The 26,334-nt window shown below is 38.7% G+C and overlaps 1 protein-coding gene across 1 annotated transcript in view; it reads right to left on the reverse strand.

Moving 5' to 3' along the window:
- LOC137427425 (uncharacterized) overlaps window positions 1-26,334 on the reverse strand; it is a 36,112-nt gene that overhangs the window by 4,941 nt on the left and 4,837 nt on the right. Inside the window, exons 3-4 of the mRNA XM_078778215.1 lie at window positions 24,634-24,738; window positions 22,622-22,765 (exon numbers count right to left, since the gene is read on the reverse strand). Coding sequence (XP_078634341.1) covers window positions 22,622-22,765; window positions 24,634-24,738 — 249 coding nt within the window. The remainder of the gene's footprint in view (window positions 1-22,621; window positions 22,766-24,633; window positions 24,739-26,334) is intronic.

Raw genomic sequence — 26,334 nt, forward strand, 5'->3', positions numbered from 1 at the left:
TTCAAATCTCTCATCAATGAAGGTAATATTTTCTTTTAATATATACATATAATAATTGTGTATTAAATGTAAAAAATAATTAATTAATACGTTGTTATTTTCTCTCACAGGAAATTGTATCTGAGATACAAAATGAAAATATCACTTTTACCACAACCTGGGGTGAAATGATCGATTTGTTTGAAGACCTTTTTAGCAACCATGACCTACAGAACGAGTTCTACCTTGATAATCCAATGAAAGAGTTTCACCTTGGAGGCTCTTTGGATTCTAAAGCAATGAACAATGTTCTTTGTATAATAACGTCTGATTTAAGGTAAGTTCAGTTGATTAAAAATCAATTAAATTATATATGTTATTTAATTCAATATTAGATAAGTAATATATTTTTATTTTTATTTTTACATATATTTCAGCAATATCAAGAAAGTTCGGGGAAGAAAATGCTGGAAAATTCCTTCTTCCCATTTCTACCTCTTCAAACTTGAAAACCTTGCAAGACAGAATTGGAGGAGGAAAAAAAAGAAGAAGATTATGTTGGGGTTGGAGTTGGGATTTTGAATGTGAGGGTTAGGGATGGGATGGGTTAGGTTAGGGATGGGTTGGGTTAGGGATGGGTTAGGTTAGGGATGGGGTTGGGTTAGGGATGGGGTTGAGTTAGGGATGGGGTTGGGTTAGGGTTGGGATTTTGAATGTGAGGGTTAGGGATGGGTTGGGTTAGGGATGGGTTGGGTTAGGGATGGGTTGGGTTCGGGATGGGTTGGGTTAGGGATGGGGTTGAGTTAGGGATGGGGCTGGGTTAGGGATGGGGTTGGGTTAGGGATGGGGTTGGGGTTGGGTTAGGGATGGGGATGGGGTTGGGTTAGGGATGGGGTTGGGTTAGGGATGGGGTTGGGTTAGGGATGGGGTTGGGTTAGGGATGGGGTTGGGTTAGGGATGGGGTTGGGTTAGGGATGGGGTTGGGTTAGGGATGGGGTTGGGTTAGGGATGGGGTTGGGTTAGGGATGGGGTTGGGTTAGGGATGGGTTGGGTTAGGGATGGGGTTGGGTTAGGGATGGGGTTGGGTTAGGGATGGGGATGGGTTAGGGATGGGGATGGGGTTGGGTTAGGGATGGGGTTGGGTTAGGGATGGGCTGGGTTAGGGATGGGGTTGGGTTAGGGATGGGTTGGGTTAGGGATGGGTTGGGTTAGGGATGGGGTTGGGTTAGGGATGGGTTGGGTTAGGGATGGGTTGGGTTAGGGATGGGTTGGGTTAGGGATGGGTTGGGTTAGGGATGGGTTGGGTTGGGAATGGGTGGGTTATGGATGGGTTGGGTTAGGGATGGGGTTGGGTTTGGGTTCTGGATGTGAGGTGAATTTTTGAATGAAAGTCATACCTCACAGACTCAATTATCTTATTATCATTGAATTGTTAAAAAAAAGTTGGAAAAAGATGAATAGAATTGGAAGGTTATACAAAGAGATGGAGTTAAGAACTTTTTAAATGGTTGATGTAATGGATACAGTTGTTTAGACTTACAAATTTGGTGTTTTAATGTGGGGGTTAAGGGTTCAGTTGGGGTTAGGGTTGGGGTTGAGGTTGGGTTAGGGTTCGTATATTATTATGACTCACTCACACACATACACCAACAAACAAAATTGTGTGCAGAAGTTAAGCCCCAACTGAAAAGTTGAGGGATTCTGTGTTTGGGGTTCACAGATCTCAAGAACGTATCCCCATTACATTTTATTATTTATTTATTATTTTAAATAGCACACCCTGGTGTATTGTTTTCAAGGGTATTAGCTGCTCACTTGTGTTTTTTGTAATTATTGTGAGTAAAATGAACCCAAGATTTCTTCTCCATTTAAATCATATAACTTGTAGGTCCAAGGGACTGTATCCATTACATCAACGATTTTAAATAATTCATTAGTCCATTTTTTTGTATAACCTTTCTCAAAATGGCTTTTCCATCTGTATATTCTTACAATATCACCAACTTTGAACTTGGGTTTTCTCAAATCAATCTCCTTTTCATATTCTAATTTTGTAAATGTTTCCGATGGTTTTGATTTTGTTGATGAATGAACTGAATTATTGTAATTATCTACAATATCCTGAATTAAATACACCCATTGTTGAGAACCGAGTTGTGTGAATTTTTTATATAATCTATCTTTCAAAGTACGATTAAAACGCTCAATAACAACTGCCTTTACTTCATTAAAGGTGCTGTATAATTTAATACCCTCCCCCTTAAGAAGTTTAATAAATATTTTGTTATAGAACTCTGTTCCCTCGTCAGTCCATAACCTCTTTGGTTTTCTTTTACTTTTACTAAATATTCCACTGAAAGCTAACATAAGAGTATTACCCCTTTTGTTTTTCAAAGGAACAACCCAGGCATATCTACTCCTCAAATCAATAACGGTTAAAGCATACCTATATCCCCTGACATTATTCAATTAAATTAAATCAGCGGACCAGATGTGGTCGGTGTCTTTTGAATAAACTTTCCTTCTTTTAAACTTTGTGATTATAGGTTTATGTAATTCATCAGCCAAAGGCTCCTCAGTCTTGATGACATCATTAGAGCCTAATAGTTTTTTGAGGGTGAATAACCAAGACCAAGTTTCAATTTGGCACTTGTCATTTTTTTCACAATAAACATATCAACTTTCTCTCTCAACGTAGGATTTCGTATCAAAGACAAATTATACAACATTTCTCTGTCTGTTTCATGTTTTTCATCCAATGTAGTGGTATTCCCAAAAACAATATCATGCTTCATACACACTTCATCAACCCTATTTATAGGTTTAGACCAAGGTTTAGGATTGTCAGCCTCATCTAATCTTTTATCCAAGTTTGTTCCTGGACCACAGAAAGAATATCCAGGTAGATGTAGTTCCCCAGGAATTCCAGTTGTTGTAAATTTACTTCCTGACAGAAACTTTTGTATGTCTCCTCCACTTTTAGGAGAGATGAATTGGCACTTTTTAGAGCCACACACTTGACATATTCCTTTTTGATAAACTCTATTATTTTTAGCTTTAACATGAGATATTTTTAGATTTAGTTTTCTTTTTACATTTGAGACAATAACTCATATTTATTTATGAGAAAAAGTCCTACATGGTGCCAAAACCTTTTTGGTTTTCAACATATACATTTTGATCTTTATTTATAAAACATAAAGAATCCTTAGAAATGTCTTCACTCTCTCCTCCATTTATTAAAGAAAAAAACTTAAACTTTAACCAAAATCAATAACCCCAACATCATCAACTATATGACCTTTCTCTTCTTCATGTATATCTTATCCCTGAACTCATCTCAGCAAATTTTAAAACCAATATCTTACCAAGTCATTAATTCTTTATTTTCCTCTTCGGTGCGTTGAGATCGATTTATTTGCCGTAATACATTCAATCTTTTATTAATCTCACTGATTTCCATCTTTTTATATTTTTCCTCCCTCTCTCTTTCCTCCCTTTCCTCCTTCTCCTTTTTATCTCTTTCCTCCCTCTCCTCCTTCTCCTTTTTTCCCCTCTCCTCCTTCTCCTTTTTCTCCCTTTCCTCCTTCTCCTTTTTCTCCCTTTCATCCCTCTCCTCCTTCTCCTTTTTCTCCTGTTCCTCCTTCTCCTTTTTCTCCCTCTCCTCCCTCTCTTCTTCAACTCCTTCCTCATCCCTAGCTACCTTTGAGTTTGAGCCCCAAAGAATATCATACATATATTTGTCTGGATTTTGAGATATTCTTGTATCTATAATTATTTTTCTCATAATAGGATACCAATAAGATTTGTTGATGATTTCTAAAAGAGTTTTATATTTCATAACTTTGAGTTCATTTTTATTTAATATTTTAATCAAGTCTCTATTTGTGGGTTTAGCAATATCAGTATAAGGCCAGTTTTTAATTACAAAATTCCCATGTATATGTTCCAATTCATAAGGTATGTAAAACCGAGCACCCTTTTCTTGTAGGTATCCCTGAATACAAAAATTATAATTCTCTTGTAGTCTTTTTCCTGCCATTTATGTATCAGAAATATATATGAGATTAATATTATGACAGGTAATACCACCCCATCTTCCCACTACCAAATCGGTTTGTATTCCTCGGCTTTCTATCTTTATCTCATTACTTTCCTTCTTTGTCATGCTAACCATCGCTATACTATCATATATTTTTTTATTTCCTAACTCATGTATTTGTTGTTTGCTAATTGTACTTCCACATAACTTCTTTTCCTCACCAAACGGATAATATTCTTCTTTACGAGACCGATTAAAATCATGTAGGTCTTCTAAGTTTATTGAAAAAAACCAATTATACCCTAAATCCAGCATATCATACCCCCACTTATCTATTCGCATATTAACTATATCTCCTTTATAAAATTAAATTGTAAGCAGATAGTTAAATTTAATGAGGAAAGGTGTATGGTCTGTATAACCAGGTGTTGTGGTTGTAAATTTTACTTGTTTAACAAAACGTGCTTTTTTCTTTTGAAATATGCATTGTGATAAATCACTTAATCTCACCAAGTCATTCACGTCAGTAGGACCCGGATAATTTATAAATTTATAAGTATTCTTCATATTAATATTTTTACTTATACTATATTTTTGTCGTTCAGCCTGTGCCTTTGTATAATAATTTGATAAATCAATATCCTGGGGGGATTCTCCAAAGATAGAACCATCTTTTCCAACATAAGTCATTTATATTAGATTAAAAATGACATCATAAAAATGTTCATTATTGTTGAGTTGAAATAATACATATAAACATAATTGACCACAACATTTAGAATTAATTTCTTGAACTTGAAATGTTTGATAAACACCATTCTGTAAGAATTGTATTACTTCAACAGGTGGTGCCATACCATAACTATCAAAATAATATTTATCCTGACTATTATGAATATAAACCCAATGAGAACCATTCTGTGTATCTAAATTCATAATAATATTCTTTGTATTATTGGACAACTTTGTTAATTCATCTCTCATACAAATAACCACATAATCAATTTTTAGTTTTTTACAATATTTAGCAAGTTCTACATTTGACGTTGTATTCTTTCCAAATTGTTTAAACCAATGTTCCATTTATTTATGAGAAAGATATAACCCATTACCCCTTTTAGTTAGTTTAACACCCGCTTGAGTGATAGAGGAAAGCATATCTCCAACCAACAATCTAGCTTTATCAGGTAGACTTTCAAGTTTTTGAGCAAAATCCACAATTACACCACTTCCACTAATTTGTTTCTCCAACTCCTTGTTATGTCTTTCCAATTCTTTTTGTGCTTTTAGTTGTGCTGCTGAAACCGCTGCTGAAATACCACCCGTCAATGCTCCCGCCGCTATTAAACCAGCAAATAAAGTATTAGAAATGGGAGAAATCCTCCACTCTTTTCCCTTGTTGAATATTTCTTTAACATAGGTTTTGACATTTTAATTTTAAGTGATCCAGAATCATTTAGTGTTTTTACCTGCTCTCTTGTGAGTAAAACATCAATTCTTACTGCTCCTTTTCTTTGAATTGTATTAACATTAATAATACAAGGCTTTTGATTTTGAATACAAGATGTTAATCTATTAAGATTGATTTGATTAACATATACCCCAGTTGGTTCTTTCCTACTCATTTATTTATGAGAAAAAATCAATGTGATATTAATCATAACACCATTATCTGTATTAATCTGTAATTCTGTTTCTTCCAAAAGCAAACAATATGTATCAACCTCTTCACTCTCCCTTCTTTCAATGTATAGAGAAGTATCCACTCTATTAGACTTTATAGTTTCTTTTTGAGAACTCAGGTCAATTGCATAGATCGTATAAAGTTTTTGAAATGCAACCATATCCAAAATAGGATCATTATTACCGTTGCTTTCACACACCTTTTGGTAAGACTTGTAGGCTTCTGCATAATCATTTTTTTCCCAAACAATTTCCAATCTATCTCGCGGATAAAATGTGCCATCAAGAGAAACCCGAAGTTGTTTCACCTTAGCATTATCACTCAGCACATTATTCTTATCAGTACCTTCATCTCCATCTGTTTTTGAAAAAAATGAGCCATAGGTATCGTGGCTTTCCTTGAAGAACACCCAAATTCCAAGTGTCAGTCGTGTGTTCCAGTTTAACGTGTTGACATCTTCTTTTAAGGTATGATACATTTAGCGGGGTCTTTGAGTTAAGTCTTCTATTCAACATCTCTTCCGTTTTAAGATTAGGAGTATATTCACCAATATACCAACACAAATCATTAATAACAAATTTATTATTTTCACCAAAAGCATTTTCAACCCCAAAAAGCAACCTATTTACATTATCATTCCTTTGTAGTTGAAATCTAATTTTAAGCCCATGCAAAACTTTATCATAATCACAAAATCCAAATATACCTTTAAGAGGTACTGCTACGGTAAAACTATTCTCTGCTTTTGTTTCATCATTATACATTGCCTTCCTTTGACTATAACCAGGGTCAGCATTTGTTCCCGTTGACATATCAGGAATAAAACCTTCAACAGCTCCCTTACCCATTCTATCACTAAACGAATATAGTGTAAATTTCATCATTTCAGATGTAGCAGAGACATAAATCAATCGCTTCAACCTCTTGTGTTCCAATATACAGGCGGACACTATCAAACATTTTCCAGAATAAATCATTTACGAGTGTAGCATTAGTATTATTCGCAGCCTTAGTGAATTTAAATTTACACAGCAAAAAACTATCAGCTAGATTCAAGTAAGTTTGTCGATTATTTATTTCAAAACTTTTTGTTCCGTATGAATTCCAGTCTGTTCCTGTTATAGCATTAACCTTAAAATAGTCTTCCTTTTTCGTGGAGTTTGAAATGATAATCGTATCATCCAAATCATAGATACTATCAATCGCTTCCATACTTGTATTTATATAGCATTAAAATCATTGAAACCCTGACCCAAGTATTTTAATGATTTTTTGTCATTCTTGTGAAGATAGTTGAGTTTTACCTTTTTTAATTTCTTTGATTGATTGTAATTTATGAGACTCCTTTTGAGCATCTTTTATACTCTTTATGGCACCCGCAACTGAGCCCACGGCAGAAGCAGTTGAACCAATTAGGTCTTTATGTTTAAGAATGGTTGAACCAATACCCATTAGAGTATCAATTATCCCATCTCCTTTATTTCTAAATTGATGCCCCACACCCCGTTGTCTCTTTGGTTTATAGTATCCTCTGCCAAGAAACATACCTTCACCCTTATAGTATGGTGAAAGGAACATCCCATCCCCTGTAATTATTTTATATTTTCCCAACTCGTGTTTCCTCACAATAACCATTATTTATTTATTGAAAAACTTCACGTAGGTGAATTCTGATGGATATAATTTCTTCATTAAAGGAGATCATACGATTATCTTGATCGGTTATCCTAAAATTTACTCTGTATATGGTTTTTCCTGACACAGGTAAATAGACAAGATTTTTTGGTTCCATATTAAATTTATAACCAATCGGGGTTGAGTATGCGCTGAATGAAAATATTGTATTTGTTCTTATTCCATCGTTATAAGCACCATCAATCAAATCACAATGAATTAATACCGAATTTGTAACAGAGGATATTTGAATGACTATCATTAGTAGTCATTAGTAGTTAAAACGTCCCGTTAGTTTCAATCTTTTTTGAAGAGAAACCCAATAGCTCTCTAAACGATTTTTCAATCGTGAAATCAACTTTATAATTATTTTTAAGTTTAATAGTTGATTTTGAAGTGTGTTTTTGAATACCTAATACAATATTTTTTGGTTCATCACCTTGTTCTTTCATAAGGCGAGAGACTTCAGAAGATATTTGAGAAATCTCGTAAGCTCCGGGTGAAATGGTTATAGTTTTATATCCACTTCCTGGATTATAACTAAACTTGTTGTTTTTCTCCGTGATATTAAAAAGGGTATTGTAAGTCTCCATTGACAACAAAGAAGCCTCATATTATTTTGTGGGTTAAGTTGTAGTGGGTAAGGGAATGAAGCTGTGTAATCACTCGTTGTGAAATTAAAACTAAGAATTGTGCTTCTCATTCTTATTTAATCTATATATATAAAACACAGTTTGTGTGTGTGTGTGTGTGTGTGTGTGTGTGTAATGTTACCGATAGACTCCTAAACGGAGAGGCTCACGTGCTTGATATTTGGCATAGACATGGCCATTGAGCCTGGGAAGAACATGGCCTACCTAAAAATATTTGACGAGATCCATATTTTTACCTCAGCGCATTTCAGCGAGGAATATTATACACGGATTCTGAGCCAGTGGCAGAGCAGCACGCTGATTCGCTCAGAGCGATCACGTGATGTTCCATCCTTGCCGCCATAATCTCACAGTTACACGTCCGCACGTAATTCAGAGCGAAAAGCGATTGCGTTTTTTCACATTTCAGCGAGGAACATTGCTATTCACACCACATCGGTTTTTTTTTCTTTCATCTTTAGATCCATATTTTTAGCCATAACGTAGCGAATGTAGCGTAACGTAGCGTAGCTAACGTAGCGTTAGCATAACGTAGCATAGCGTAGCGATCCTCACTCAGGATCTTCGTCAGGTTCGTGAGCGAGTTAGCCAAAACGTAAAAGTGAAAATATATCGAATGACCATTGCCATGCACACCACATAGGTTTTTTTTTATTTCATCTTTAGATCCATATTATTTGCCATAACGTAGCTCATTATGGCTCGCTCGAGCTAGCCAATCACCTGGGAGCATGAGGCCACGTTGGCCACGCCCACGACACGACGCAGAGTTGCAATCTTGCGTTTGCGTCGTTTGTTTGATTGCAGAAGTTGCAATCTTCATTACCACGTGTAAACGTAAAAGTGAAAAAATTTGAATTTGTCTACGAGTGAGTGACTGGAAGACTGACTGTGATAAAGGCAATGGCACCGAAGAAAAGAAATTTGTCACGTTCAACCTCCCGAGCAAGGAAAATCACTGATCGGAGACTCCATGAAACCGATGAAGATACTTTTCACTATCGACAAGCCAATCAAGAACGTGTCTCTAGATTCAGACAGCAAGAGACAGAAGATGAGAGAACGGCACGTCTAAACGCCAATCGACAACGTCTGGCGAGGGCCAGACAGCGAGAGACAGAAGATGAGACAGAGGCACGTCTAAACGCCAATCAACAACGTCTGGCGAGGGACAGACAGCGAGAGACAGAAGATGAGACAGAGGCACGTCTAAACACCAATCAACAACGTCTGGCGAGGGCCAGATAGCGAGAGACAGAAGATGAGACAGAGGCACGTCTGAACGCTAATCAACAATGTGTGGCGAGGGCCAGACAGCGAGACACAGAAGATGAGACAGAGGCACGTCTAAACACCAATCAACAACATCTGGCGAGGGCCAGATAGCGAGAGACAGAAGATGAGACAGAGGCACGTCTGAACGCTAATCAACAACGTGTGGCGAGGGCCAGACAGCGAGAGACAGAAGATGAGACAGAGGCACGTCCAAACGCCAATCAACAAAGTGTAGCGAGGGCCAGACAGCAGGAGACAGAAGAACAGCACCAAAAACGACTCAACAACTGGCAACCATCAGGCAGACGGCAGCCGGCCATTGCATGGGAGAAGGCTGCATTCAGTTACAATCCGAACACTGACTACTCCTCAAACGTTGATATTGGCTCCATGTCGTTCACCTGTCAGTTTTGCCATACCTTGAAATGGAAGGGAGAAACACCAGGAATGTGTTGCAGGGGAGGAAATGCCCTTTTGCCTTCTCTCCAATCTCCACCGGAACCTTTGAAAGAACTACTTCAATCAACTACGACTCAATCCAGACATTATTTGTGGATGTGATCAATTGCCAGTAACCATCTATATCCCTCCCCTCCCCTTCCCTCCTCCCCTCCCCCTCCCTTTCCCCCCTACCCCTCCCTTTCCCCCCTCCCCTCCCCCTCCCTTTCCCCCCTACCCCTCCCTTTCCCCCCTACCCCTTCCTTTCCCCCCTACCCCTTCCTTTCCCCCCTACCCCTTCCTTTCCCCCCTACCGCTTCCCCTTCCCCCTCCCCCCTTCCCCCTCCACCCTCCCATCCCCCTCCTCCCTCCACCACCCCTCCCCCTCCTCCCTCCCCCACCCCTCCCATCCCCCTCCCCCACCCCTCCCCCTCCTCCCTCCCCCACCCCTCCCATCCCCCTCCCCCCTCCCCTCCCCCTTCCCTCTCCCCTCCCCCCCTCCCACCTCCCTTCCCCTCCCCCTCCCCCCTCCCACCTCCCCTCCCCCTTCCCTCTCCCCTCCCACCTCCCTTCCCCTCCCCCCTCCCCCCTCCCACCTCCCCTCCCCTCCCCCTCCCCTCCCCCCCATTCCCCTCCCCCCTCTCCTCCCCTCCCCCCTCTCCCCTCTCCTCCCCTCCCCTCCCCTCCCCCCTCTTCTCCCCTCCCCCCTCTCCTCACCCTCCCCCCTCTTCTCCCCTCCCCCCACTCCTCCCCCCCGTTCCCCTCCCCTCCCCTCCCCCCTCCGGCAATGCCGGGTACTTCTGCTAGTATGTAATAAAATATCTTTGTATTGACATTTATTAATTATTTGCATGTTCATCAACTGATCTAAAATGGCTGAGGCTTCATTAAAACAATTGTTGTTTCCAGCCTTCTTACTACCTAACAACAATAATAGCCTATTAACTAATTGTGATGGGTCATTTGGAAGAAAGCTAACACCCGAACCAAGCTTACCTAAAGCATCAATAATATGTTTCTCCTTCTCATTCTTCTTACTTTTACCAGCAACAGAAACTCCATAATCAAGTGAGTTTAGTAAATCAATATATACCCTATCTTCCGCATTTTCCATATCAAGCGGTTCCTCAAAATAAGGTGAATTAAGCCGATTACTTGTTGCCCGTTTTCCATCTTTTGTTAGAAGAAACATTAATCTTGGAGTTAATTCAACATTTGGTTGAGCAGAACTTAAGAACACCAATTTATCATTAAATATCAATACCTTTTCTTTCACAAGATAGAACTGTGCTGGTTCTTCTGTTGGAATGAGACCTGCTCTGGTTTTTGAATCCGCCGAATATTCATTGTTTTGAAGAGCTTCCACAATATAATTAGAGGGATGATTTACCTCCTCAAGTTGCCGAAAGAATCCTTCATCATCATATTCTAATTCTCCAAGTTTTTGCTCTGTCATTTGATTAAAATCTTTGAGCATTTGAAGTTTTTTTGGAGTAAATTATATCGTGGGAACTGTAGATGATATCATTTGTTGAGTTTTTAAAAGTGGTTTAAGAAATTTCTCGTTTTCTTTCAAACGCTTCTTCACCCGTCAGTTTCTGTCTCCTTTTCTTCTTTATGTCTTCCTGTTGCTTTACAACTTTTGACACCAACTCTCGATGTTCCTTAAACTTTCTTGCTCTTTCTTCGGTATTCATCTTCTGTATTTATTTATTGAAAAATATCATTTAATGAATTGTAAAGGTCAATGGGAAAATTTTCCTTTTCTTTGTCATTATAGTAAATGTGTTGAAATAAATCCTTTTCTTTAAATATCTCATCAAATTCTTTATTAGTATTAATACCTGGTGTCGGGCTAGCGGCTAGGGTGCCAGCTTAGGATACCAAGGATCCTGGGTTCGAATCCCGGTCGATCGCTGAATTAACGCCAGGGGGGTTGACTCAGCCTGTCATCCTTCCGAGGTCGGCTAATTGAGTACCAGTTCACTGGTAATTCCCTGCTTGTCGTAAAAGGCGACAAAAAGGGTTGGCGGCAGGAAGGGCATCCGGCCGTAAAACATTGCTTCAAAAAGGGGACCAAAAAAAAAACAACAACAACCACGGTCCCCGAAAAAGGCCAACCCCCGCTTTGCGGGGAAAAATGGCCTCTAAAGATGGTTTTATTTTATTTTATTAATACGAGTTATTTCTTCTTCACTAATACTTGTATCTCTGCTTTTCATACGTTTGCGTCGAGTCTCCTCATCGATATCAAAACCGAACAAGCGTTACGCCTAGGTCCCCCGTCGGTGAAGTGATGTGAGTTGACAAAGTGGAAGACACAGAAAACATGCTATGATATGATATTTCGGTTCAGACATACATGGAGGCGGCCATCTTGGATTTTGACATGGCCACCCAATTTTCAATAGCGTTCTTCCTTATGCCTAGATACACCCACACACTAGATTAGAAGTTGGTACTTCGCTTATTTTTCAAGATATTCATCTCACAAGGTTCAGACATCTTTTCTACCCCCACTAATTCACCCCAGATCCACCTTGTTTGAAATTCCAACTTATTTCCTGGAAATCCTGGCAGTGTCCATATGTTTATACCTCTCCCACCCCCCCCCCCCCCCTTCACATGCCTCCCCCCCTTCACATGCCTCCCCCCCTTCACATGCCTCCCCCCCAAAGCCCTCTCCCTCCCACAGATCTCTCGATGTCTCCATGTCTCTCGGTCCCTGCTCTCAAATGTTGTGTTTGTGTCCTTCCCCCTCTCTCCCCATCTTGTCTACCGCTCCCGATGTTATTTGTTTTATGTGTCTGTTTGTCTTTCTGTGTGATTAATGTTCGCTCTTTCACGAGCCTCGATCTTGTATACAAAAAAAAAAAAAAAAAAGAAAAAAAAAAGAAAAAAAAAAAGAAAAAAAAGAAAAAGAAAAAAAAGACATACATGGCGGCGGCCATCTTGGATTTTGACATGGCGACCCAATTTTAAACAGCGTTCTTGCTTGTGCCTAGATACACCCACACACCAGATTAGAAGTTGGTACTTCGCTTATTTTTCAAGATATTTCGCTCACAAGGTTCAGATATATATATGGTGGCGGCCATCTTGGATTTTGACGTGGCGCCCCAATTTTCAATAGTGTTCTTCCTTATGCCGAGATACACCCACACACCAAATTAGAAGTTGGTACTTCACTTATTTTTCAAGATATTCATCTCACAATGTTCAGACATACATGGCGGCGGCCATCTTGGATTTTGACGTGGCGACCCAATTTTAAACAGCGTTCTTCCTTGTGCCTAGATACACCCACACACCAGATTAGCAGTTGGTACTTCGCTTATTTTTCAAGATATTCATCTCACAAGGTTAAGACATACATGGCATCAGACATACATGGCGGCGGCCATCTTGGATTTTGACGTGGGTTGCACCGACACACCAAATTCGAATGCGGTCCTTTGCTTATGCACGCATGCACGCCCGCATGCACGCACGCACGCCCGCACGCACGGAGGGGAAAGCCATAGTCCCCCTTTCGCTACGCTGTGCGACGGGGGACAATGATAAAATCTTAACTCCATCACCACGCAAATGTTTAATAATTTGTCTCATTCCTTCAGGATTAGTTTCTAAAATCCCAAGACCGTTAGATTTTACTTTATTTAACTCACTCTTACAATGTGAATATTTTGTAGAACCAAGAGAGACCTCCTCAAATATTTGACCTTCGTTCCTCAATCGCATATGTTCCTCCATTGAAATGTAGTGATAATCTTCACCTTCTACTTCTCCTGGTCGCACTGCTCTGGTTGTAGTACCTACAAAACGAATCATAGGGTGTTTTTTAAAAAAAACTTACAATCTTTTCATTTTTACTATTCAAGAGTTTAGATTTATGAAAGTTCTTTCCAGAAGCAGATTTACCCACAAGATTAATAATAATTGTTGTCATTTATAAATGTAATTATCTTTAAAATAAAAATACATCCTTTAATATCTCATCTTGTTTCACAACAATATATTTATATTTTCCAATCGTGTGTTTCATATAATTTTCAAATTCCTTCTTACTACATAATGGAGAACAATCATCTCTCCAAAAATTATTTGTATCTATTGATAGATTAACTTAAATTTAACTTAACTTAAATAAAACTTAAATAAAACTTAAATAAAATAAAAGTATTAGCATTGTTTCTTATTGAGCGCCGAGGGAGTTGAAAATATGACTGACTAAGATAAATACAATTACAAGAAGAATGTCTCCCTCTTGTATAGTAGCTATCCATTACTGTTTGGTTTCTCTCATTAACACAATCATCAAAGATAACAAGATTCTTTTTTGATTTATCTAAATCTTGGGGTGAAGGTATATCATCCGTATTATCACTGAGAATACATGTTATGGGTTTTGGTTTTGGTTTTGATTTCTGTGTATCACAAAATAATTGTATTATATCTTCAATATTATAATCATTTAGTTTGTTTTGAAGTTTCAATAAACCGATAATGTCTTCCTTTTTAAGACCCGCATTAAAACCCTGTGAGAGTAGTTGATACTCAGGTTGAAAACTTGACTTCGTAAAAATTATTAAATTATCATAATCTAAAAAATTAGGACTAAGGAGCATCTTTAAAAGTAAACAGGTTTTTCCACATCCGCTTGAACCAACTATTAGACATCTCAATGAATTTGGAAGATTTTTATGGTTATTAAATTTTATCTTATTTTCCCAAACGGGTAAAAAATCATTCATTTATATATTTTGAAAAAAGGAGATCTAACTTTTTTTGAGTTTTTTTAGAAACTATATTTTATCCTGAGTTCAGGTTTAATTTCAAAATAATCCATTATTTTATTTATTGTGTACCTTCTATTAACATTTCCATTCAATTTATTTTGAATAATAAATATCATTAAACCCTTATACATTTCCTCAATACAAATAGTCTCTTCCCTCGTAAGAAATGGTGTATTATCATCACTAGGGCATGCCCGTACCATATATATATCTAAAATTATATCCCCCCCCTCTATTTACATGAAATGGTTTGGTCCATTCGCAAAGCCAAAGCGAACGGCTTGCGAGTACGGTGACAATCCCCCCCCTCTATTTACATGAAATGGTTTGGTCCATTCGCAAAGCCAAAGCGAACGGCTTGCGAGTACGGTAGAACCCCCCCCTCTATTTACATGAAATGGTTTGGTCCAAAGCGAACGGCTTGCGAGTACGGTGACAATCCCCCCCCTCTATTTACATGAAATGGTTTGGTCCAAAGCGAACGGCTTGCGGAGTTTGGTAAAGAAATCGCCATAGCGTGCACAAACGCGCAGGAAAGCGAAAGAATCGCAAATTAGTTTTAATTAGTTTTAAAACATAGTTTAACGCCAACATAGCGGCAACATAGTTTGCCAACATGAAATAAATGAATACGCTCTCAAATGTGCCGTCCGAGGCAGAGTCTGTTCGCCACGTTCGGCACACGTGATAACTCGCTGCTCTCTGATTGGTTGAATCGTTTTTTGGACATAGCTCGGTAACTACTTGTCCGATTAATATGAAACCTTGAAAAGGCACATCCTCAGGTCCCCAGCAATATACCTGGCAAGTTTAAAGTATATCGGACCCGTGGTTGTCGAGAAACAGCGGTCACAGACATACAGAGATTACTGGAATTATAGATAGATTACTACAAATTATTACAAATTATTACATTACAAATTTTATTCGTTAATGTTAATTCCCTGCAATCACCCTCTGCCATCACCCTCTGCCATCACCCTCCCATCACCCTGCCATCACCCTGCCATCACCCTGCCCCATCACCCTCCCATCTCCCTCCCATCACCCTCCCATCACCCTCCCATCACCCTGCCATCTCCCTCTGCCATCACCCTCCCATCACCCTGCCATCTCCCTCTGCCATCACCCTGCCATCACCCTCTGCCATCACCCTCTGCCATCACCCTCTGCCATCACCCTCTGCCATCACCCTCCCATCACCCTGCCATCACCCTCCCATCACCCTGCCATCACCCTCCCATCACCCTGCCCCATCACCCTGCCCCATCACCCTCCCATCTCCCTCCCAAACAAAGAATAATAAAAATTGTCTACATGTACATTGTACACACCTTTATGTCATTAGCACCTCTTCATAAACAACATTGCAGAGGAAACGGCGCTTCTTCTTTGTTTCCTCGTCCTGGGCTCGTGTCCTGTGGCTGTGATTGGCCGTACGTGGCTGCCAGTAGCTGCCCCCAAAAAAAAGCTTTCACCGTCCGGCGACTGAATTTTAGGGGAAAAATAAAACGCTCTTCGCTTAAAACAACGCCCTTCGCTCTGACTGAATTGGGACAATGTTTTTATGTTTTTAATTGAATTACTATCCGTAATGGCGCACGCTCTCACAGGAGCTCCGGAAGGTCGCATATCGCAGTTACGATGAATCGCCAATTAGTTTTTATTAGTTTTAAAACATAGTTTAACGCCAACATAGTTTGCAAACGTGAAATAAATGAATACGCTCTCAAATGTGCCGTCCGAGGCAGAGTCTGTTCGCCACGTTCAGCACACGTGATAGCTCGCTGCTCTCTGATTGGTTGAATCGTTTTTTGGACATAGCTCGGTAACTACTTGTCCGATTAATTTCAAACCTTGAAAAGGCACATCCTCGGGTCCCCAGCAATATACCTGGCAAGTTTCAAGTATATCGGACCCGTGGTTGTCGAGAAACAGCGGTCACAGACAAACAAACACACACACAGACACACACACACACACACACACACACACACACACACACACACAGAGATTACTGGAATTATAGATAGATAATGCTTAACATTCATCTCTTTTATTAATCTTTTAAAGTAATTCATTTTTGGTTCTAATTTAAAATTATTATGTTCTTTTTTATATTTCTTTTCATTAATAATTAAAATTAAATCACAGAAAATACATTGTTTATATGAACCCTCATTATTATGCGCTATTCTATCACAACGGCGACAGATTTCTAAATTATCATATGGAGAGTCTGGAAATTCTAAATCTCCTTCAGAATTAATCATATTTAAACAGTAAATTTTTACTTAAACTAAATGCAAGTTTTTTAGCTAATAAATACAATGTTTCAAAATACAAAAGACAAATTTCAATCAATTTCTACTTTGGTGAAAGATATAGAAAAATATGTCAAAGATGTTAAATTGAACAAAGATAAATATGGAAATTATTGGATAAAACCTATAATGGAAAATAACATGAGCCCCTCTATTTCATTTAAAGGAAGAGCTCTAACTATGCCTGGAAAGACATCTATTAAAGTATATCTAACAAAGGTTTCTCCTCTACTCCCGGCAATTTATTCAAAGCTTGAAAAAGTGATCGAACGCGATATGAGTAGGGCTTTTAAAATAAATGATAAGACCATCAACAATACACGTGGAGAAATTTGTATTTTCTTTAATAATCCAAAGTGTGTAGATCGAAGTAAAATGAATGATGTTAATATTTCTGGTGAAATATCATTTCGTTCTATGATAATTAGAGATTATTTTAAGATAACTTTCGATATTAAAAATGTAGAGATTGAATCCGTTAATGAAAGAAAGCATATTGATATAGATGGTAAGGTTTTTTCTACTAATTAAATATGTACAGCAACGAAGATTTTAGTGATTCATTGAGTGATAGTATTTCAATGGACTCGGAAGATTTTACTATTACATTATACTTGGATGATAGTGATGATAGTGATTCATTGAGTAATAGTATTTCAATGAACCCGGAAGATTTTACTATTTCATTGGACTCAGAAGATTTTACTATTTCATTGGGTGATAGTGATTCATTGAGTGATAGTGATACTGTGTGCTCAAATGATAGTTATGAGAGTAGCTTTATTGATGATGATTTTATTGTTTAATTTTGTGATGGTAGCTTTATTGATAATGATTTTATTGTTAAATTTTGTGATGGTATTGATGATGATGATTTTAGTGTTGAGTTTAGTGATTAAAAAGCACTTTACTTTTAGTTTACCTGTAAAAAGGTGTTTTACTTTAAGTATGGTTTCATATATAAAAAGCCTGTAAAAAGGCACTTTCTTTGAAGCACAGTTTCTTCTATAAGTGTTTTACTTTAAGCACAGTTTCATCTTTAAAAAAAGCCTCTAAAAAGGTGTTTTACTTTAAGTATAATTTTGCTATATAAATATGGTTTATTGTGACGTTTGTGAACAAGAATATAAACAATACAAAAGACACCTTAAAACTAACAAACACACATTTAATCTACTTCACCTACTAGCTCCTAGTCAGAAGGAAACAAAACACTGTTCTGTCTGTAATAAAAATATCCTCAATAAAGGCTTCGAAATACATCTTGAAACAAATCTACATTTATCAAATTTCATCACAACTAAAAACACTGATGACGCTTTCAAGGGACATATTAAAATAAGAGTCTTTAACTTCAAACCTCCCGAACCAAAGTCTATAGTTGATGCTGTAGAAATAGTTAAACCTGCTGTTCAAACGTTGATTGAAAAAACACTAAAATAAATGAAACCACTTAAATTTTATATGGGAGTAAAATTAGAAATGTCAAAAGATGGAGGAGTTATAGATACACCATACATGAGAACTGAGCCATACTTTATATCATCATATCAAGATTTTAAAACAACGGGAGTCTATGATGAACTTATTGAACAAGAGCAAGATGTGGATAATTCAATCGTAGGAAGTGGATTCAATATAGGAAAAATTATCTTCATTGACATTCATATTCTTAAATCAGATCCTCCAAAAGCTTCTTCTTACATTGATTTACCTAGTGTTATCAAAAATAGAAAAGCAGTTATCAATATCAAAAATAAAGACAATAAATGTTTTCTCTGGTTTATTCTAGCACATCTACATCCACAAGATAGTCCTGTTGAAAGAGTATCTCATTATAAAAAATATGAGAATATGTTGAATACAAAAGATCTAAATTTTCCAATGACATTAAATGATATTCCTAAATTTGAAAAGATGAATAATTTATCAGTTAATGTTTATGGTCTAACAGAAACAAACAACGTTCTGGTTTTTAAACTTTCTGAAAATTATAAAAAAGATCAAACTCATATTAATCTTCTATATTTTAATTCAGAGGAAAATTCACATTATACATACATCAAAGATATTACAAAATTAATAAAACCACAAGTATGTAAAAGAACAAATAAAATATATATTTGTATGCGTTGTCTTATCTTCTTCAATTCACAAGAAAGATAAGATAAACATTCAAATTATTGTGGTGATCATAAATCAACGGTAATCAATATGCCGAAACAAGGCTCAAAGATCTCATTCAAAGATGAAAAGAAAACGATCAAACATCCGTTTGTAATATATGCTGATTTTGAAAGTATTCTAGAAAAAATAGATACTGCTTCTCCAGATCCAAAAGAATCATACACAAATAAATATCAAAAACATACTCCTTGTGGTTTTTGTTGTTATATAAATCATCCGTTGGTAATGAATATAACAAGTCAGAGGAGTATAGAGGCTCAAATGCCCCAGAGGAGTTTGTGAAACGACTAGAAAAAGACTGTGTTCGATTAACCAAGATAATGAGAGAAACCAATAAACCAATGTCCTTGACGAGTGAAGAGAAAAGTGAATTTAGAAAAAACAATGTCTGTCATATTTGTGAGGAGAAAATTGGTAAAGATCTAAAGCAGGGGTGGGGAACCTTTTTCCTGTCAAGGGCCATTTCGATTTTTAGAACATCCTTCGAGGGCCATGCTAAATTATTGAATACATATATCGGACTCACCTAATGCGATGGCTGGAACGGTTTCTCTTTGGCGAGGCGTTTGGTGTCATGTGGTAGTGATGATGATGCTACTCGCAGCTGGTTTTGCAGGTTTGGGTCAGTCAGTCTTGAGCGGAACCGAGTCTTTGCAAGAGTCAGTTTTGAAAAGAACTGCTCACAGCTGTAGGTCGTCCCAAACAGTGATGCAAGCTTCAGTGCATGTCTCCTCAGAATGGGAAAATCCTCAGCAAGTACATACAGTTTGTAGAACTCGAGCAAAGGGAGGTTGTTGTACCTAGCTTTGAGCTCGTCATTGCTTTGCAGCTCAATGATTTCGTGTTGTAGGTTGTCAGGCACATCAGCTGGTTCCACATTAAACGGCGTGGCAAATATGTTCAGTTCCCTTTGTTTACTTTTCATGTCCTGGAACCTCTCTCCAAATGCCTGGAGGAGTTTTGCACACTCAGCAGCATATTCAGATGTCACAGCAGGCTTTTGTTCTTGCAGAGTGGGAAAGTGGATAGTGTTTCCCCTTTCCAGTTGCACTTGCCACAGCTTTAGTTTAGCTTCAAATGATTTCACATGTGATTGCAGAGAGCTGAGAAGCTGGTTGGGACCTTGGAGCTTGACGTTCAGCTCTGACAGGTACTTGGTAATGTCCACCATGAAGCCCAAATCACACAGCCACTTGCTATCACTGAGTTCCATGACAGGTTTCCCCTTCATCTCCATGAACTGTTTCACTTCTTCTCTCAGTGAGTAAAACCATGTGAGCATATTTCCGCGACTCAGCCACCTCACAGTGGTAAACCAGATCTCCGTACTCTGACTCTAGTTCACTCAGTAGCTCCTTGAACTGGCGGCTGTTCAGCCCTCTGCTTTTGATGACGTTTATGGTGGAAACGATAGTTGTCATCACATTGTTGAGCTTCAGGGACTGTGCACACAGATTCTCTTGGTGTATGATACAGTGGCATACAACTAACTCACTTGGATTGAGACTGAGACGACTCATTTCTTTTTTGAACAATGCAGTCAATCCCTTTTGCGCGCCAACCATGGCTGGGGTTCCATCCGTGGCCAGGCCACTTAACTTGTCAAACTGCAGTTCGAATTTGTTCATAGCCAAAACAACTTGCTCAAACAAATCCTCACCTTTGGTGGTGCCATGCATGGCTTGCAAAGACAGCAACTCCTCCCTCGTATCAAACTCAGCTGTAATCCCCTGCACAAAAATGGCTAGTTGGGCGGTGTTTGTTATGTCCGTTGTCTCATCGCAGGCCAGAAAGAAAAACTGGAAATCTCTTGCGGTGTCCTTCAGTGTTTTCTCAATATCTTGTGCCATGTCAGTAATCCGATCTGAGACGGTTCTTCAAGACAAACTGACACTTTGGAACAATTTTACTTTGTCCGGTGCGAGCAGCTCCGCAGCGGCAACAAGGCACTCCTTCACAAATTCTCCTTCTGAATGCGGCATCAGCTTCTTAGCGATTAGCTCACTCACCACAAAACTAGCATGCGTAGTGTTGTCTCGGTCAGATTGTGGTCTTATGAAGACTGCTCGTTGAGCACCAAAACTCCGCCGAAGAACGTTAACTTTATCCAAGCGCATTTGTCCTTTCAACTCGTCCAGTTTAGCATGTTTCGAGCTGTAATGACGCTCGAGGTTGGCCTTTTTCATCACCGAGTGCGCTTCCCGACAAACTAGGCATACTGGCTTGCCTTTTACTTCCACAAAGAAATAATCGTTTGCCCATTTCTCTTGGAAAGCGCGACATTCCGCATCTACCTTTCTTTTCTTGTTAGTCGCCATGTTTGCATATACTGAATGAAATGATGACATGAGATCATGCGATCACTTGACTATCCGGAAGGTCGCATATCGCAGTTACGACTGTCCGGAACTCACTTGACTGTCCGGAAGGTCGCATATCGCAATTACGATTAATCGCAAATTCGTTATAATTTGATGGCAATTATTCTGTTAGCGCCAACATATTTTTGCCAAAGTCAAATAAATGAATAAGTTCTCAAATGTGCCGTCCGGGGCAGCGTCTGCTCGCCACGTTCGGCATTCGTTGACCGTTACAACATGTGAAAGCTCGCTCCTCTCTGATTGGTTGAATCGTTTTTGGCCATAACTTGGTTACCCTTTGTCCGATTAATTTAAAACCTTGAAAAGGAGAGATTACTGGAATTATAGATAGATGAATTGCCTCGCAGGCCGGATCAAACGGTCTCGCGGGCCGTATACGGCCCGGAGGCCGGAGCTTCCCCACCCCAGACATAAATGATAGAACCAAGTATCAACCAAACCAAAGAGTGGAGGTGTAATCAACCTTGGTATATAAATGGTAAAAATAATGAATGTGAAAAATATCAAATAGGTAAAATTGAAAAGGCAACTGGTAAAAAAGTTCACAAAACAAATAAGAGAATTAATTTAAATACCGGTGAGTTGGGTGAAAAAGATGGAAATATTTTTGAGTGGATGGAAAACTTTGATGGTTGTCAGGAAAATATATACTTTAATTTTAAAATGGTGCGTGGCACTGGAGGTGCTCAAACAAGAACATTGAGGGAGGTTTACCATTTTATCTTAGCTCAGTTAAAATATCTTGATAAAGAACCAAACTCAAACATCTTCTTTGTTAATATATTAGATGGTGATGAGAGTTGTAGGAGAATTAAATTATTTCCTACGCATAAACAAATATTTGTAGGATCATTGTTTGAGTGGTCTACTAGACAACAATGATCATTGATAGTAAGAGTAAAAGGTCCATAGGACCAAGGAGTGGCAGGAATAGAGGTGTTGAGGGGAAATGAAGAAAAGTGAGGGTGAGAGGAAAATTTACATGTAAGTGCATGGGGAAATGAGGGTGGTCCAGAAACAACATTGTCCTACGACTTATCCCTGTCTCATTCACATAAGCATTTTAGTGAAAACAATCTCAATTGATCTGTCAATCTCCAAGTTTTGAAAAAATTATTTAAATGTGAAAGAATGAACTAAACAAGTAAACACAAGGTGACGTGATCTATGGACAGCTCGGCTTACCTTCGAGCAGCTGATCAGCTTCAATTGGCTCAGTGGGTGGAGAATCACATGGTTCCTGCTTTAGATGATTACAGCTCAAAGCATCCTGGGAAGTCTGAAGGAGGTTGTTTTGGAAGGTTTCTGACTTCACTACTTGAGCTTCATCTGTAAACCATGTGACAGCAGTTCATTACAATAAAGGAAGGGATAAACAAGCAATTCAAAACCGAAACAACCATACTAAGTAGTGGGAGAAACACTTGGCATCTACAACAGACAAAATCATTTTCCTACTTAACCAAAGAGGTCAACAAAGGAGGGGGTTAATTGAAAAAATGGTAAAATTATGGATATCGCAGGGGTACGTTGAACATAATATGTGCACAAACAGAGTAATGATTGTAACTATGAGAGCAGAATATGGTGATGGTGTATTTTGTAAAACCTCCTGTGGAGATGAGGCCAGGTGGAGGACTGTAGCACAATCACATCAAGAAAGTGCTATGTGCTTTCAAAAGCATAATTTTACATTTGGTTTCTAATATGTGAATACGCTTTATTTACCTTTGGTTTATTGGGGATTTTTTGGTTTTTTGGAAAGGAGCTTCTGCAGAGGCTTCAACGATAAAGTTTAGAAAAGACTTGACTCGGAATCCCAACGTCTCGGATATCTTTCCTTCCACACTAAATTGATGTCCATGACGTGATTCTCAAAGGGATGGACAAGGTGTTTCAAGCACGCAACGAGTCGTCGGAAACGAACGGCCAGTAATACCCTTCCCGGACGCTCAACCAGCTTTATCAGTGCCATCAATTTCGTTGAAGCTGCCACAGTTCTGGCCTCGTGACCCGCAGCTGTGGTGTACGTAAGTCAAAGCTCAATTCGATCCCGGAAACATCTCTCCCAAGTTCACATGGTTCAAATGCATTGTTGGCTCCTTGTCACCAGACTATGCAACGAAGATGATGGATATTTTACTCCAACCTCCAACGAATGTCCTGCAGACTACATTGAAGACCAAGCTCATAAAGCATAGGACTCCCTCTGAGCAATGCCGCATTCCACACTTTATTACATCCAAGAATTTAGGAGATTGAAGCAGCTTCTCGGTAATTGCCCTGCTACTTCCCTTCTAATCAGGATTTTATCCGAATATGGATGTCAATCTTCACCAAAAATCAAACCAATTCGTCCCAGTCACACACGCAACCTGCCCACCGAATTCCATCCGAATCTGTCCACAACTTTTTGTGATATCCTGCAGACAAACAGTGGTGAAAACATAACCTCCGTCTACCTTCGGTGGGCGGAGAAAATAAACCCTTTTAATTATCAGAATTTTTTTTTCCCACATTTTGCCTTCAGTCATTCACAGAGGTCTTAGAACTCTGACTCAGAATGCCTGCATTAGCTGGGCTTATGACGTGACAATATTCAATTAAACCCTGAAATACCTAAACATATGACAACGTGCAATTACAACAACTTTATTCTCTCCTTATTTTGCTTTGTGTAATGTGAGTGTCCATAGTGAATGATGTTATTTATAGGACATCTGATCCGAATTTTTGGTTGCTTTGAATATTATTACCAATTTACTCATCATCTAACCGTTTCCACACAGCCGTCAGTACAAGCATGTCCTTTTCTTTTTTTGTTGACAAAGTCGCCGCTGGTGGAGGAGGTAAAACACAGATTGGATTGGGACGTAACAAAACAAAAGGAACAGTATAAATAAAGAGAAAACACAAGAACGGCGGGGTTAAGGGACAAATCGAGATAAGTAGAAGATGTGGGGAGGAATGAGAGGTAGGGGAGGCTGCACGGGGTGAACAAGATGGACACAGAAGCAAACTCGAAAGAAGTTGCACCCGGAACATCTCAAACAAATATTGTGATGACTCAATGTGCAGAGGAGAATCCGTTATTAATGAGTTGGGTCTTTGAATCATTCTGTGGTCTTAAGAAAAGTCCAACAGCAGCATCTCTCCAGAGAAGAACCTCAGTACGTACATTGGACATGCACACATACCTGTCTGTAACGGAACAAGCAGAATGTTGTTGTGGTTCAGACCTTTCTCTCGAGATGTTGGATCATCCTCAAAATCAGATTCAACCTTCACTTTCACAATCGAATCTGAAAAGACAAACATCCTTAAAAAACAAAACAAAGAAGGAACAAAGCTTTGGTGTGGCATAGATTTGAAGGTTCATTGCACAATGCTCCTTTCCTGTGCCATCTCCAGGCGCTGCATGACGTCATTGTCGGGCACCAAAGGGGGCTCGGCAATGACGCACGCTGAAAGGGTGTATTCAGTTTTCACTCTGGTTGCTTTCTTGTTTGTTTGTTTGTTTGTTTGTTTGTGCAGGAGATATCTCAGCCATCCTTTGAGCTGGGAAGCTGAAATTTCGGAACAACAGTGAGCAAGTGCTTTGGCTAAAACGTTATTTTTTGTTTTTTGATTGATAAATTAATTGATGTTACTTAATTATTATCGATTAAGTACTTATTTATTTCCTTTCACATCTGGGCAATATCGCAGGCAACTTTTGAACGAGAAAGCTGATATTTGAACACGACAATGACCAAGTGATTTGGCTGCAAAGGCTATTTTTGATTTATTGATCAATTAATCGATTAATTATTTAATTCTTCGATCAATGATTTATTTAATTAATTTCCAAAAAGTTACATCTTCAGATGAAGCACTGCTGGTTTAACTATGCTGTAAGCCAATTGATTACGAAAATATTTTATGATCATTATCTATTGATTTTCATGATGCAATTAATCAATCAATTATTGTACACCTCTCCCTCCCAATACAGTCTCTATGAGCTGTACGGCGGCGGTATTGCCGGGCGCCAATGCTGCCCCTGCAATGCCGCGCTGGAGGATATTTATTTATTTGGCATTGAATGTATATGAATGTATATATACTTGTAATTTTATTTTGTTTTTCCAGTTACCTTGTGTCACATACCATGTGTACACAGCAGGATAACACACCTGGAATTTTGATTTACCGCAATACTTGATCAACTGGACAGTAACATGAAGGTTGGGTAAATAACAAGTACCTGATTCACTGTGTCATAAAATTCAAGGTATTTTCATTGATTGATGTCCAACTGTCAGATCGTTGAGTCCAAACTTGAGTTTATTAAAAAGATAAAACACAAAAAATGCACAAACCCGCCAGCTTGGCTCAGCACTGTGCTGCACTCTATGCTGCACCATCGTGCACCACTCTGCTCTACTCTACTCTACTCCACACAAAAACACAAATGGTGATGAGCTCTTCTTTCTGCTCTGCTCTTTGACTTCTGTAATTCACAAGCATTCCCAAAAGTCCCTTCCTCTGGTGCGAGACTGCTCATTGATGTGAGATGCTTTTATATCTTGAATGAACTAGAGACTGCACATTACCGTGAGATCATTTCATATCCGCAACTTCCAAGAACACCAACAATCTTTCTATGGATTGTAAATCGAACTGCAATAATAAAAATACAGTAACTGACACGTTTTATATTTTTTACGTCTGTCCAACTTTTCTAATAAACACGTCACTTCTACAATACAGTCATATACAGTTATCCCTTGTTTTACACGGGTTTGGTTAACACAGTTTCGACATTACACATTATCATTTTCTGCATCCCGTTCTGTGTTTACGCAGGTCCGGTCTCACCGTTACATGGCATTTTTCCACCTGGTCGGAATTTTTAT

This window comes from Myxine glutinosa, chromosome 5 (assembly GCF_964187855.1).
Source record: "Myxine glutinosa chromosome 5, kmMyxGlut1.1, whole genome shotgun sequence".
Classification (NCBI taxonomy): Eukaryota; Metazoa; Chordata; class Myxini; order Myxiniformes; family Myxinidae; genus Myxine; species Myxine glutinosa.